General features: G+C 46.3%; 1 protein-coding gene across 2 annotated transcripts in view; it reads right to left on the bottom strand.

Annotated features, from left to right (window-relative positions):
* The window catches only part of LOC126542458 (uncharacterized), a 268,634-nt gene that overhangs the window by 20,501 nt on the left and 232,629 nt on the right, over positions 1–15,504 (bottom strand). For both annotated transcript variants that reach the window (XM_055077259.2, XM_055077260.2), the window contains exon 3: positions 14,293–14,534. In XM_055077259.2, the coding sequence (XP_054933234.2) occupies positions 14,293–14,534 (242 nt within the window). The remainder of the gene's footprint in view (positions 1–14,292; positions 14,535–15,504) is intronic.

The following is a 15,504-nucleotide window of genomic DNA, read 5'->3' as shown; positions in this document are numbered from 1 at the left end:
AACAGAAACCAAGTAAATTTTTCTTCAGGTGCTTCGAAACCTTCACTCTGAGGAAGCATGAAATTTCTAAAGCCAAGTAATGGTAACGCAAAGCTGGTGATGAATTAGGAGGTTGTCACACTTCTCTTTAACGAGATATGTAGCACAAGCGTCACATTCTTTATTTTAGCTTAGTAAGCAACTTTCAGCTCACGCACGTTAATCACAAATCAGTGTTTCAGGTTTGGAACGCTACCATATGTCGCTGTCATAGAACGCTGCCATATGTCCCATTTAACAGTATCTAAGGCACACAGCAGGCCATTTTGTTCATTTCAGCCGACGCATGGTCACACGCAAAGCCAAGCATGTACCTGAAACAGTTCTGAAATAATTGCAACAACAACATCGCCCGAGAGTTCACCTTGGCTTTATCTCATGTTTTATCCAAACACGTGCTCCCCACTGTATTGTGTAGACCTGCTCTTCTAGCTTTGTATTTCACTGCCCAGAGCCAGTTTGGTCAATTCGGCGCGTGGCCGCACTTGATTTCACTCACTGCATGGCGTTCGTTTCTTGCGTTTCTTTGTATTTACTTGTGTTCCTTGCCTCTCTTCCTGTCTTCGCACAAGTCCTCGTATGTAGTGGGCCACGGCTCCCGCACAGCTGCCTCAATTAGGCGTCATTAGGCGCCGCTGTAGTATTCAATTGCTCGCTTTTGCGTTCCCGATGCTTCCGGCTTTATTGTCGTTACTTCTTTAGCTGTTCGTGGACAAGCAGGAGCCAGATGTGAGCATAGCACGCTGATTGAAACTGGGGCGAGGCTTCATTAGGGAAGCGAGGAAAAATGGACTACCGCATGTTCTTCTTCCCTTTCTTTATTTTCGCGTCCATACCTCCTCTCCCTCCCTTCTCCCCCCAACTTCCCCCGCTCCCCCCCCCCCCCCCCCCTTGCTTGAGTTTGTCCGTTTCGGGCAGCTATTTAGGGAGGTAACCACTATACGACGGGCACGTGCCGAGCAACAAAGCGTAATTCAACACAACGAGGGACCTCTCGTACACAACGTGAGCCAGAAGTCGGCCTTTCTCGCTATGTAGTTAGCCGCACCCTTACGCTCAACTAACCGGTAAAGTGTTCTAGCTTGTATGAACTACTATGTATGCCTCGCCACGGACTCTATGCCACAATACCTGTTCACGTGTAGGTAGGGATTTTCTTTTTGTTTCTTCCCTCTATCTCTCTCTTTTCATTATGATTATTTTGTTGTTGCGGATGAACTTATTTGCTTGTTTCCCTTTACGTCTCTATAACGCCTTGTGGGGGATTTAACGTACGATTCACACGGGATACCCCGCATGAGCGTTCCGGTTGTTGCAGGTTGTTTTCATTATTTCGGCTGCTCGACCGACAGGATTATTTGTATACTACAGGAACACTGGGCAATCAGGTGTGAAGCAGCGGACGGCTACGGCCTAATATTTTGCCTTCCGAGCGCAAGGTAAAAGCCATTCCTTAACGTGCACTGAAATTTGATTGCACTGTCGCTTTTGCTTTCCGCCCCGAATAAGCTAGCTCCCTGCTGTCGCAAATGTGCTGTCGCAGTACCGGAGTCCTAACGCCAATTGCCGAAGAGGATGCGATAACAGGGTATGCAATACGTGGAAGGGTGAAAGTTTACAGCAAAAGTAAAGCAGTCAATGGCAAGTATAAAGGCTACGAAGTAAGAGGACAAGCTAGCGTACGATTGCAATGCATTTTGGAGCTACACTACACTACACTCGATAACTTCATACAGTGCAGCGAAGGCTAGAGCACGTATCAGCCAATCAGAAGCGAGAGCCGGCTGCGTGTTCCACAGAAGGGACGCAGACCTTCCAGTTTTTCAGCAGGGCCATACGGTGATACTTCCATGGCGTCAACGACGTGTGCAGTGCGATCACAAAGTGGCAATGGATGAAAAAAAAAAAAAAAAACATCATTGTGGTTCTATCCTTTAGCTTTCACCACCATGCAGGTAGGTAACGAGGTGGAGCACACACACACGAGATAGCTACGGTGGTCACAACGTTTACCGCCATGAAACAGAGAGAGACAAAAAAAAAAAGAAGTGCAGAAAGGTGAATGAATTAAAATGACGGAATTGAAACTTAAAAACACAGAAGCGAAAGCCGCAGGTTAACGTGGTCATCGTACCCCTCAATGTTGCAATTAAGTGAAACGAAATCAAGTGAAATAAGGTGGCTAAGCTTGGGAATTAAAGAAGCACCCGCGTAAGCACAATGGGACAAAAACCAATAAGAAATTCGAACAGAATTTGACAAATAAAAGGGATCAGTGAATGGTAATAGTGGTTAGAAGTTTCGGCTAATGCGGCTATCCACAAGCCGCACCGAGGCCCCGAGGCTATGAAACAAACTATGGCGTATGGGTTCGGACCGTTTTGAGAGCCTTGTGTGCCTCAAGTTCACGGTGTGCGAGCGTTTCTTACATTCCACTCCAATCGAAATGCGGCCGATGATTGAACCCCCGACCTCCCGCTAAGCAACAGTATGCCACAGTAGCTGAGCTAACGCGACAGGTACGCAATAAAAACTCGTTATAAATTTATAAATTATAACGAAGGTGATGCCCGAATTACTTCGTTATATTCATCACTTCGTTATATACCTTACTGCATGTACTGCACTATGAACCTCCGTGGGATTTCAAGGCGAATTTCAGTTACTTCGTGATATCCATTATTTCGTTATATCCCGTTTCGTTATTTGACTGTATTTGGAGAGATTGTAGGTGATCGGTGCTGAAGCCAACATTAGAAGGTTATCTTAATAATGAGAATTTTTCATTTTTTACTCTAGTAAACTTCAGGAATGTACCATCAACCACAATAGCTTACGGACCATGGGATCTCGTAAAACGTTGAATTTCCGAGCAGGCTGTAAAAGCAGCGAGTCAAATCGGAAATCACTATGTTGTTCGCATATACTAGCAGCGGCTGGAAATGCGAACACCAGGCTCCGTTGTGAGGCTGCTGATATATTAAGCTTTTTCTTAGATTTCTTGATCAATTGGCGAATTGGTAAATTTTGTGCGTAACTGCACTGCAGAAGTAACGAGAACTCGGCGAGTTGGAATATGTTCATGTTCTGTTCTTCATGATCATAGTTTTTGTCCTCCTCTGTTGTTGCGCTGACGTATCATGAACTTTAGAAATGCTGCTTAGAATGGGCCGGCACGTTAGATTTTTTATGGCTACTAGAGCTAGTTCACTGAAAGTCCTTCTGACTGACCTCCTGAGCGTCAGCAAACATAAAAAAAGGAATTGATTGATTGATTGATTGATTGATTGATTGATTGATTGATTGATTGATTGATTGATTGATTGATTGATTGATTGATTGATTGATTGATTGATTGATTGATTGATTGATTGATTGATTGATTGATTGATTGATTGATTGATTGATTCGTTTTCCTGTCGCAATAACAACTTGGGCTAATTACGTCACTCACAAGAAGCATAGGAAGATATCTTCAAATAGCAATATTGCTTCTATTCATCGAAATAGCTGAAGCACCACAGCACTAGAAATTTAGGGCTGTTCTGTACTGTACCCTCAAGGTTATTCCTGCTGTGAACGCCTCACAGGAGTAACAGTTTGGTTAAGCTGATAATCAATGTTGATTTTAGACATCAGCACGAACAGAAAATAGAGAATATAATGTGCAGGCACGTATATTCTTTTCTGTCTGTGTCATGTCGCGCCCCGTCTAAAGATCGCGAAAGCCTTTCATTGTTCAGCACTTACAGTCGCGTTAAATTTATGTGCACTATACAGTCGAATGAGAGATGCTTAGATCCCATAACGTCTCAATACGCAAATTCAGTTCCACAAAGGCAGAGATTCTTTCCAGGCCACAAATATTAAGTTGTCGTTCAAAGGATAACGACTTCGTCTTACTGCTCAACGGCAACCTTCTTAAGCAGGAAGTCGAGACTGCCTTCTCTACCTTTATCTCATCTCTTTGTTCCAATCGCTCCATCTCAAACACGGAACTCTTCTTAAAGGGCTACTGCCACGTCTTTGCTGCTAAACTTATTGCAAATTCCCCCGCCACTTTTTTTTTATTATTGATTAGTTTTCGTTTCCCCAACTTCCACCCATCTTCGCCACGGAAGCCGGCCGTACGCCCTCTCTTACGGTACTTTGAACTACTATAGGGCAGAGCTGGAGCCACCTTTTCTTAGTGTTTATTCCTTTTCAATCTCCTTCTCTTGTATGCCCAGGTTTTCTCGGAAGTCGCCGACACGGGAATGGCAGCCTCGACCAACGAATAGAAAGGCTCCATCATTTGCTAGAATATTCCGAGCGTCGCGCTTCCGTTGCCGGGGAGCTCCGCTCAACTCGGCTTCTGTCTTGGCTCTCGCGTCGCGCCGCGGCACGAGCCTATATATCCACGAATCCGAATAGGTGCGGGCGGCTGTGAAAAGCCCCATGAATAATGCATGTTCGCACAGGTCCCGACGGCTGCTTGCTTTCAGCAGACCCGGCAGACGACATCGCCAAGGACGTTGACGCCATTTTGTTTGCCAGTCGTCGCCGTGCCTTCGCCACGCTACTGGGGGGCGGGTAACGCGAATAAATAAACGATGGGTTCTCCCGCGCGCGCCGACGCGAAGGTACACGTAAGAGAAGCACGACCGTTGTAAGCAAGTGTGTGAAAGAATGTATATGTAGTAGGTATACAGTGAAAAGTGTGTATGGCGTGAGGGAGCGTTAAGTACACATAATGTGTGCTCTTCCCTGAGTGTCGCAAACTTTGCTGGTCGGTTAGCTGTAACCAGGGTGTGAAAGCCACGCACGCGACACGGACGGCGAAGAAGGACAAACTTAAACGCGTGTCGTTCGCTTACAGGCAGGTGTTTTCAGTGTGAGGTGCGGAGCCGGTCTTTTTATTAGTCTTTGGATATTTATGATTTCACTGTTATCTTCTGTTCGGAAGCGGTAATCAAGGGCGACGCGGCTGCAAGGATAAGTAATACGGTGAATCTATAGAATACCCGTCACTCTTTCTCCGTACTCGTGCCGTTAATTTTTAGCGACAGAAATGGACCTCAGCTTTAGTCGGTACGCGGGCACTGCCATATAAAAAGAAATGTGCTTCCATCAATACACCAACCAGCTCAGCCGTCCACCTTTCTGTAATGTGCACTCTTATAGTGCGGACATTTCGCCATCGCTGCTGGAGATACCGTTGCATATGTGAGCACCGCATAAACCACAGCTAAAGTGTCCTTATTATTGTTCGTCCATTTTAACTTCCTAATTTGTTTGGGCAAATATATAATTTTCATATCAGTCAACTAAAGCAGCCGTAGTCATACTGCTTCCAACTTTAGTTGAACCCCTATTTAAGCTTGCCTACCAGAGACGTAATTTATCATGCATTGTAAGATGTATAGATAACTTGAAATGGGAAATCTAAGGGTCGTACTTTAGTGCATAGCCTCTGTTCAGTGTGTTACGTCTCAGTGCGGTGGCGAGCATCGCTTGGACGTTTCCCACGCGGCAGCCCTTTCATCAGCGCGCGCCCCGACGCTGGCGGGGCACGACATAGACTGCGACGCGCAAACAAAAATGCTCACTTCGAGGTTACAGATACCGCAAAGATCACTCTACCTCAATCTCACCCTGCCGAGCTGAAGTAATTGATAAAGGGGCCCAACGTCGAAGGCTACCGTGGGAACAGCGTCGACCTCGGATTTCCGGATTGCTACGCGCTTTCGCCACATGCGGTGGCGAAGGTGCAACCTCGGAGGCGGAGCTCGGCGCAATCGTGCGGCATCATGTGAGGAATTTCGAGAACCGATTCGACGATTGTGATTGGCCAAGATATAGGCGTCAGATTCCTTAAGACGACGCGTTTTAAAAGCCGAGACCATTGATGCAGTGGGCGGTGGTGCTGACGTGTCCCGATTTCAACTCCGGCGTTCAATATGCTCCCACATGGAGTGGGCTTCGGCATATGGAGCCAGTGTGAATAATGTAAAATAAACCCTTTTTTTCCTTCCTTCCTATTACAGGACGTACTAATCAATGGCCTTGGTGGATTCCTGGCCCAAACGCCACCTCGAGCCGCAACAGCTGTCACGGGTATAGTGTGTCATCTACGCATCACAAGAATCGCTCTGAACATCGCCATGTGATGGCCGACATCAACTTATACAAAGCAATGCATCATGTCGCAATACACGGTTAAAAAAAAAAAACACTGTCGCATTCTCCAAGGATAGTCATCAGACATAACTTCTGCAACAGTTTGTTTCGTTTTTGTCGCAGATAGTCAAAAACGTTGCGCAGGCAAACTTACCCCAATAAAAAAAAAAAGAACAGAACAAGTACGGTATACACCCCGCGATACACGGTAGAGCGAACAAAGGGGAAAAGGTGCCTTATAAATCGGATTTTGCCCTTGGGATTTTAAGAAGCGAGTGACGCCAGCTTTCTACGCTTTCCAGAGTTTTCGTTCGCTCCTTTGACATCCTGTTATACCGTTTGCTGTGTCTCCGTTTCTCTCTCTCTCTCTCTCTCTCTGCCTTTATGCACGCATCGTCTAATCAATGCAAACGTGAAATTAAAAAAACGCAAATAAATTTAAATACAGGCTATAGAAGGCAGAGGAGTACAAGTGCTACACTTATGTGCGCAGGCAAAACAGACCAAGTGAAGAGGAAAACGGGATTCCCTTCCTCCCCTCCCTCGATGGCACTTAAGCCCGAGCGCCTAAACGATGATCGTCAAGAAGGACCGAAGCTTAGCTTTGAAAGAATATGCAAGACGAATGGAAGGAGGCGAAAGCACAAAAAAATAATGGAGCCCCCTCACCCCCTAACTTTTTTTTTCTATTTCTTCAAGCAGAAATAGCGAATTCCCCCGCAAGCGAGCTCATATATGCTACAAATCCAACATGCGAAGAATTCCAAATCACCTTTTAACGAGCGCGACGGCAATTCGTGGAAAAAAAGAGGAACGCGCGACGACCTCCTAAGGTCTTAGAATGGCTACGAGGGCCTATATATACTACAATATCGATAAAAAAGAAAACAATGTTAAAGAATAAGCGTACCGACAATAGAAATATAAGTGTGACTATGGGGCGGGAGCTGAAGGCTCGCCCGGGTATCGGCGCCAAAAACTACGACGTGGTGCGCGATCGCTCGTCACGGCCCCCATCTTTGAACCGAAATCTTGCTTCCGGGTACGCGAGCGCACGTCGTAAAGCTACACAGATTTGACCTCTACTGAAGATCGAATGTGTGTGCGTTTTTTTTTTTTTCTCTCACTCTCTTTCAAAGATTCTAGCCCCGCAGGTTTGTGTCCACCCGCCTAGGTTAATGCCTTGCTCTCAATAAATAACCAAAGAATTGGAAAATTACTTGTTATGTTTCATTGAAATGCAAAAAAAAAATTATGTGTAAGGACAAATGAAATTGGATCAATAGACAACCTGCCGAAAGTGGCCGCCCAACCCGCATATTACGCATAACACGTATGGTATTTCACCAATTAAAGCTGCCCCGGCGGAAATCTTGGGTGTTTGTGCATGGGTACGAGATTAGCCGTAGGAGTCTCTCCCACGTCCCAGTTCAAGCTGGCGTTTCTACACCCAGCATCACGATAGACGTGAATGTTATTAGATCAGTGGCGCCGAGGAGCGGTTTTTGACGATAATCGAGATTAAACGACAAAAGCTGAGTTATTAGAGATCTTGTCCCGTGACCAGCGGGCGCATAATTATTTAGGGAGAACCAGAAAGACGAAAAAAAAAAATACAAGGCAGAACGAGTGCGATTAAGAACTTTGTTGTTAGTGGCGTCCCATCTTCGTTATCTTGTACTCTCGTCTGTCTAGTTGTGCGCAATTTTCTCCTCAAGAATGAATGTTCAGGCCCAGGCACCTGCTCGTACTCGAACGTCCCCAGTCACCCGAAACGCTAAGTTCGCTAGGAAAATACTTATAAAGCTTTTGCGCGCTGACAAGAGGCGCAGATAGATCTCTGGAGAGCATGGAGAATTTATTTTCGGACGGAACGGGTTCGACAGAAGGTAACGGCGACTAAAAGCAGCCTCGAATCGACGGACAAGAGCGCTCCTTCGCAACAAAGAACCGCACATGAATTTTTGAGAATTTGCAGCGAGTATTCCACTGTCTTCCGCGCAGACGAAGCTTTACACCACCGACCCATAACGGCATTTCCAGGGTTTTGGACGGTGGACGGTTTGTTACCCAAGCTCGTGCCGGCGGTGCTCAACACTACCTCGTTTAATTACCTTAACTCCACGTACCTTTCATTCTTCTTAAAGAGCTAATTGCTCATATGAAAGCAGGGCCTCCAAAACGTGGAGAAGAGCAATTATATGAGCTTCCCCGTGAGTGGGATACGTCAGCAATCCACAGAATCAAATTGATCTGGCGAGATTGAGGGAGAGAAAGAAAAAAAAAAGGAAAGACAGGGAGGTTACCAGATTGCACATAGTTTGCAACCCTTCAATGAGGACAGGGGGGAAGAGAATGAAAAGAAAAGAAAAAAGAAATAGGAATGAAAGAAAAAAAGGTGATGTGGCGACGCGCACAACACCGTTTAATATATATTCAACTTGATCGTAAAACGTGTTCTGAAGGCGCAGCAGGGCTCTAGTGTCTTTCTGTGTGGATGTCAGTTGATACCATGGTCGCTCTATCATATCATCTGCGAGCGCTTTGTCGTCCAATTGAAACATGGTGGACGTTCCGTTCGTGCACACAGATATATGTCTGCTATTTTTGTTATGACAACGATTGGAAAAAGTGAATTGAAAGTCAAATTACGCAGTCACTCGGATGACAGGACAACAAGCCTCAAAAAGGGGCACCCCGAACAAACGCCTGCCCCTACCTTCACGCCTAAATACACGTATATTTGAGCCCCCCCCCCCCCCCCCCCCCCCCCATGTCACCTTAGATATCAACAGCAATTCGTTCTTTATTCCTGGCGGCAAGTGAGAGCGCTAGATTTCGCCTCCTTACCATACCTGCGCGTCTATATATTGCGCTTATGCAATTTCTTGGACAAGTATATTAAACGCAAGAGCGACTGTTGCGGAAGGAACCCGATCAGAGTTCTTTAGGACCACCAAATATGAAAGTACGTCCAAGTATACATTCGACGACTTGTTCAGCGCTCTGACCAAGCCTTTAAACCAGAGCTGGTGTTCTAACAAACTAAATATCACGCGACTGCGTATGGGTAGCGATACAGTCACGTCTCTGCCTAACTAGTTTTCTCGAAACAGGTTAATCTCGTTAGAAAAATAAAAAAGAAAAGCTCGAAGAGACCGAAGTGCCGCCGACAAACAAGCCCGATTTCATTATCCCGCTAAAAACGCGACGCTCTCTAACGCAGTGTCAACAAAGCTCGAGATGGCTGGAAGTTAATTGCCGCACGTTCTCTTCGGATCAACAAGCCACGCTTCCTTCTATCTTTTTTTCCCACTACGGCACACGAGATTGCCGAGGGTGTTCTCGATCACGCACGAAACCCGATCGACGTGAGAGAAAAGCTCAATCAGGAAGGAGGCACCGTGAGCGAGGCAAGAACATGGCGGCGATCTGCACGCGCGCACTGGGCGCCCAGTGTGTGCGCCAAGTGTGTGCGAACTGCCGCCACCTCGCTCTCGACAGGCCACCACAGAGAAGCCCCCTTCATGCACCCGGCACGCATGCCGGCGTAGCCCGAGAGGGCGTACGATCCCTCGCAGGCAAGCGACACACACTCGCGCGCTGCGACGCTTCGCTGCCACTCGCGAAGGGTGACGCGAGATGGCTGTTGGGGAGAAGATAGACGCGCCAGCAGCAGCAGCGATCAGCCTCTACAGCTCGTTGTGAATACCGTACCATTATCTCCCCCCCCCCCATTTTTCTTTTTTGCTCGCAGTGGCGCGCAAGCCCGCGAGTGGAGCACAGAACAAGGCAGACGCATAAAAAAAAAAAAAAATTTGTCCAGAAAGCAACAAAAAAAAATAGAAGAAAGAAAGACCGACAACTCACGCGCGTCAAGCGCAGCTCGGAGAGGAGGGCATGCACTTGTTCCCACGCGCAAGTGGTCCGCGCCGAATTTCCCGCTTTGTTTCTGCTCGCGCGTCGACACCCCCAGCGCTGCGACGAGGGAAGATCGCTCAACATGTGCGTCCCATGTGTCGGTCGTCGACCGCTCGTCCCTCGCACTTGGGGCTTTATTATTTACCGGCTTTCTTCGTTACTCCCCATTCCGCGCGAAAGAGCGCGAGAGATTAAATACCTGCGCTCTTTAGCTATAGTTGGTACGCGTGCATGTGTTCTCGTCTGTGTAAGGGTACGAGTGAAGCAGGGAAAGATCACGGTTACTTTCTCCTCTTGTATCATTTTTTTTTTTTCACGTCGCGGCCCCCGACATTTTTCGGAAGAGTGGTGAAGCCGTGCAGCGTGAACCGGGAACTCTCTTGAGGCTTGAGCTTCGGGCAGCTGAGAAAAAAAAAGAAAAATAACGTTGGGAGTCAAAACTAACCCAGCTCTGACTCTGTCGGTGCGACTGTACTGGCATCTGCAGTAAATTTGGCGTGCGAGCGAAAGGATGTACAGGAATGCGCACACTGGTCGGGCGAGCGCTTCCTTTGAGTTGAACCGCTTTTGTATGGAGGCCGCTGCTGGAAAAACCATCACATTTTGTTTGTCAAAGTGTTGCTCTTAAATGTCGGATTCGTAAAAACACAGCATTAATCATCTCTTGAGACGTTTGGATAGGTCGGTTGAAGCAACTGCATGAGCACCCTCTTGTCAGTTAAATATGTACACTATAGCCTCCTCTGGCAATTGCAGGGATTGCCGATTGTCTGACCCCCCCCCCCCCCTTCCCGTCCCCCTCGCATTGCTTGTACCGGAAAAAGCGTACGCTGATTAGCAGAGAAAGGTTAAGTCACGTGCCCGCAAACTGGTCGAAACAACTGCCCTTACAGCCACCGAGAAAACGACCTCGCTGGTGAACGAAAACACCACTTATTTCATAAACAATAAAAGAAAGATACAGAGCACAAATGCAATGATACAACGACTGAATGAAATGACAGCAGCGATGGTAGTACCGTATATATCTGGTTCAGTGCAACTTACAAAGGCCCCGCTGAAGAAGACGCTGTATTACCAACCGAACACAACGGGCTATCATATACCTGCAACTATGCCCTGTACTTATCTCAATTTCACGTTCCCTCTTATCGCTCCGAAGCTCAAAACACCGCTGATGCGTTCAGCGCTATAGCGCAATTCTTATTTACGAGTTGTAAACATCCGTGGTAGCGAGAATACTAGATTGCCTTAGCGATAATTCTATAGCCGATGACCCCACTTTCCTTTTCTTTTTTTCTTTCTTTCTTTTTTTCTCTCCGATTAAGAAATTGATCAAAATTTCATCTCGCTAGGGATCAGCCAAGCCGTCGTTGGTCGGACATGCTTTCTCGTTCTGTCTTCTTGAATATTAAATTTTGGGGTTTTACGTACTATAACCACTTTCTGATAATGAGTACGCCGTAGTGGGGGACTCCGGAAATTTGGACCTCCTGGAGTTCTTTAACGTGCACATTAATCAAAGTACACGGCTGTTTTCGCATTTCGCCCCCATCGAAATGCGGCCGCCGTGGCCGGGATTCGATCCCGTGTCTTTTTGGATATGGAATAACAGTTGATTTAATCAAACATGGAGGAGACATAATGCTTGAATGGAAGAATGCAAATATTATACTAATCCACGTAAAGGGAGACGTTAAAGAACTGACAAAAATATAGGCCCATTCGCTAATTACTCTAAGTATTATATAAAAATATTCACCCAGATAATTTCCAATAGAATAAGGCCAACACTGGACTTTAGTCAAAAAGGGGAACAGGCTGGCTTCAGGAAGGGATGCTAGATCTACAATGGATCACATCCATGTCATTAATCAAGTAATCGAGAAATCCGCAGAGTACAATCAGCCTCTCTATATGGCTTTCATAGATTATAAAAAGGCATTTGATTCAGTAGAAATATCAGCACTATTAGAGGCATTACGTAATCAGGGAGTATATATATATACAGGACGCTTACGTAAATATCTTGGAAAATATTTACGGAAATTCCACAGCTACCGTAATTCTCCACAAGAAAAGTAGGGAGACACCTATAAAAATGGGGTCAGACAAGGAGGCACAATCTCGCCAATGCTATTCACTGCGTGCTTGGAAGAAATATTCAACCTATTAAACTGGGAAGGCTTAGGAGTAAGGATCGACGACGAATATCTCAGCAACCTTTGGTTTGCAGATGGCATTGTCCTGTCCAGCAACACTGGAGATGAGTTACCAAAAATTATTGAGGACCTTAACAGAGAGTGTGTAGGAGTGGAGTTGAAGATTAGTATGCAGAAGACAAAGATAATGATGAATAGTCTGGTAAGGGAACAAGATTTCAGGATGGCCAGCCAGCCTCTAGAGTCTGCGAAGGAGTACGTTTACCTCGCAATTATTCTCAGGGAACCCTGATCATGACACGGAAATTCACAGAAGAATGAAAATGGGTTGGAGCGCATAGGGCAGACACTGTCAGCTCCTGACTGGAAGCTTATCATTATCATTGAAAAGGAACGTGTACAATCAGTGCATTTTACCGGTGCTGGCATATGGAGCAGAAACTAGGAGACTGATAAAGGAGCTGGAGAACAAGTTAAGGAACGCGCAAAGAGCGATGGAACGAAGAATGCTAGGCATAATGTTAAGAGATAGATAGAGTTAGATAGTATAGTATAGATAGATAGTATAGCCAATATTCTTATTGACATTAAGAAAAAAAATGGAGGTGGACAGGTCATGTAATGCGTAGGTTGGATAACCAGTGGACCAGTAGGGTAACAGAATGGGTGCCAAGCGAAGGGAAGTGCAGTCGTCGACGGCAGAAGACTAGGTGGGGCGACGAAATTAAGAAATTTGTGGGTGCTAGTTGGAATCAGTTGGCGCAAGACAGGGGTAATTGGAGATCGCAGGGAGCGTCCTTCGTCCTGCACTGGACATAGGCTGATGATGGTGAGCGTGAGTTGTTGACGTCTTTTTTCATGCCTGCTGCGCGTTTCTCTTAGTTTTACGGAAATAACATCAAACGCCCACTGCAATTTGAATATATATATATATATATATATATATATATATATATATAGAGAGAGAGAGAGAGAGAGTAAATGAGAATATTATTTTTCTTAAATATGTATTGTAATGGGTATTGCGATTACAAGGCATTCTCGTTTTCCTTTTTTTACCATTAAGTATAGCTTCCACGACACCAGAAATAGAAGCCATGAACACGATTCACGTGGACTTTGTGTTCACTGCACTATGTTCAGCAAAGCTCTATCCCGTACGGTTACGTGTCCAGAGTTGGTAAAACAAGCGTTAGGACGAATCTGGTGTAAACAACACACCCACGCACAAATATGGAAAGTGTCGTATGATACAGTGCGGACGTAACTGTCCTGTCATGTTTTTTTTCTCGCTGTAGAGACCGCCTTTGTGAAGCTGTATCTTCACCTGCACGCCGGCTTTACATTGAGGGCAAGCTTACACTTAAAGGCGATGAGCGCGCTCGAACTGGTGGAAAACAAAGAGGTTGGGGTCAAAGCAGCACTTCACCCAGTCGCATTAGTTGCCTTTCGCCGCTATTAAATATTCAGTGAACGCGAGTTTTACGCCTCAATAAGCGCATGTATTGCGAAAAAACCTACACATGCAGAATTGTATGGTACTGTTGAATTGAATCAACGCAGCACAGTTTTACCCCGCCTCTCCAGCGCCGCTCAACTAATGGCATTGTTATGACCGTGATGATGATGATCGTGATTCTGGCGGTGCTGGTGCTGGTGGTACTGGTGCTGGTGGTGCTACAGAAGTATTTAGCCTGGCATTCTGTGCTTTCAGCTACACCATAGTACTTCATAAAGGCACCTAATCAGAATTCTTTAATCAGGAAAAATTCTTAAATCAAAAAGAAAATTGTCTTATCCTCACCATTTTCCAGGGACTTTAGGTCGAAACCACTCAATGCGATAAAACTTCCACATGACTTCATTGATGTTAGCGCGGCATGATATTACCACGAGCACGGCAGTTAAGGGTTTTGTACCGTTATTCTCGCAGAAAATAGCAAAGCCAATATGTGCTAGTAGTAGCTAAACGCCTCAAACGAGATTATTTTGGAAAGTGCGATTCGCTTACCATTCGGTCCGAAGCCGAGTCGACGACGCAGTGCAGGTACATGGTCTGTCCTAGCTGCGTAGTGACGTTTCGGACGTTGGGACTCCGCAGCAGGTGGTCGTACTCGTCGGGGCTCAGGCCGCGGGCCATGCTGCCTCCCGGAAGGAGCAAGAGCCGACCGGGACCCCGAGCACCGTGGGACGCCGGCTGCTGGGCCAGGGGCAAGCTGTTCCGGCTTCGGCCGCCACCGCTGCCTCCGCCGTCTGCTGGTGTGCACAAGAAAAAAAAAAAGAAACGCAACGGCGATAAGAAACACGCGATAGAAGCTAAAGAAGAAAAGTTTGGAATCTTTAGCTGATCGTTTCAAAGCTTTGTGAAGCGCTGAAACATACAATCTTCAACGTCCCAAAAGTGCACAGTGGGTTTTGAGGGACCGTAGGACCTTGAGGGACCTTGAGGGACTGTGTAGCGGATAGCTCCAGAATAATTTCACCCCCCCCCCCCTCCCCCCCTCATGGGCTTGTTTAGCATGCGTCAAAATTACGGACTGGCTTCTGACTCTAGGTCAGAAAACATATGGCGGTCAGGGCACCGCCCCTATTCATATATGTCCCCCAAGCAACATCAAAGGCATGCAACAACAGGAGGCAACAACGTCAACGAATATATACCAAACAAGCATGTTAAAGGGACTCCTACCTAGGTGAAACACTAAATCTGTTTCGACCGCAAAAGTTTCTTTTCAAAGGGCTACTTTCGTTAGTATCGCGCTGAGAGCTTGATCTTAAGAGAGAAAATGAATATTTAAATTCAATTCCCTTGTTTTTAATTTCGCCTCAAATTCCCAGTGCTTTAGCGTCATCGTGAGATCACGGACGTCTACTTATATCTTCTCGTATTTAGGGCGCTGTGCGGCAGCAACTGTTCTTGAAACTTGCCAAGTTCAATGTTGGGCCGCTATAGAGTAGAATAATAATAATTATGGGGTTTTACGTGCCAAAACCACTTTCTGATTATGAGGCACGCCGTAGTGGAGGACTCCGGAAATTTTGACCACCTGGGGTTCTTTAACGTGCACCGAAATCTAAGTACACGGGTGTTTTCGCATTTCGCCCCCATCGAACGCTATAGAGTATGATTACCATTAAAGAAATTAAGCGAGCGCGAGCCCGCGCCGTCGAAGTTCATGACGCCACGCAGGGCTGGTTGGAAGAATGCAAGGTGGCCTCGCCA

The sequence above is a fragment of the Dermacentor andersoni genome, chromosome 2 (genome assembly GCF_023375885.2).
Source record: "Dermacentor andersoni chromosome 2, qqDerAnde1_hic_scaffold, whole genome shotgun sequence".
NCBI classification, from domain to species: Eukaryota; Metazoa; Arthropoda; class Arachnida; order Ixodida; family Ixodidae; genus Dermacentor; species Dermacentor andersoni.
Note: the sequence above shows the minus strand (reverse complement) of the source record. Positions and strands in the feature narration are given on the sequence as shown.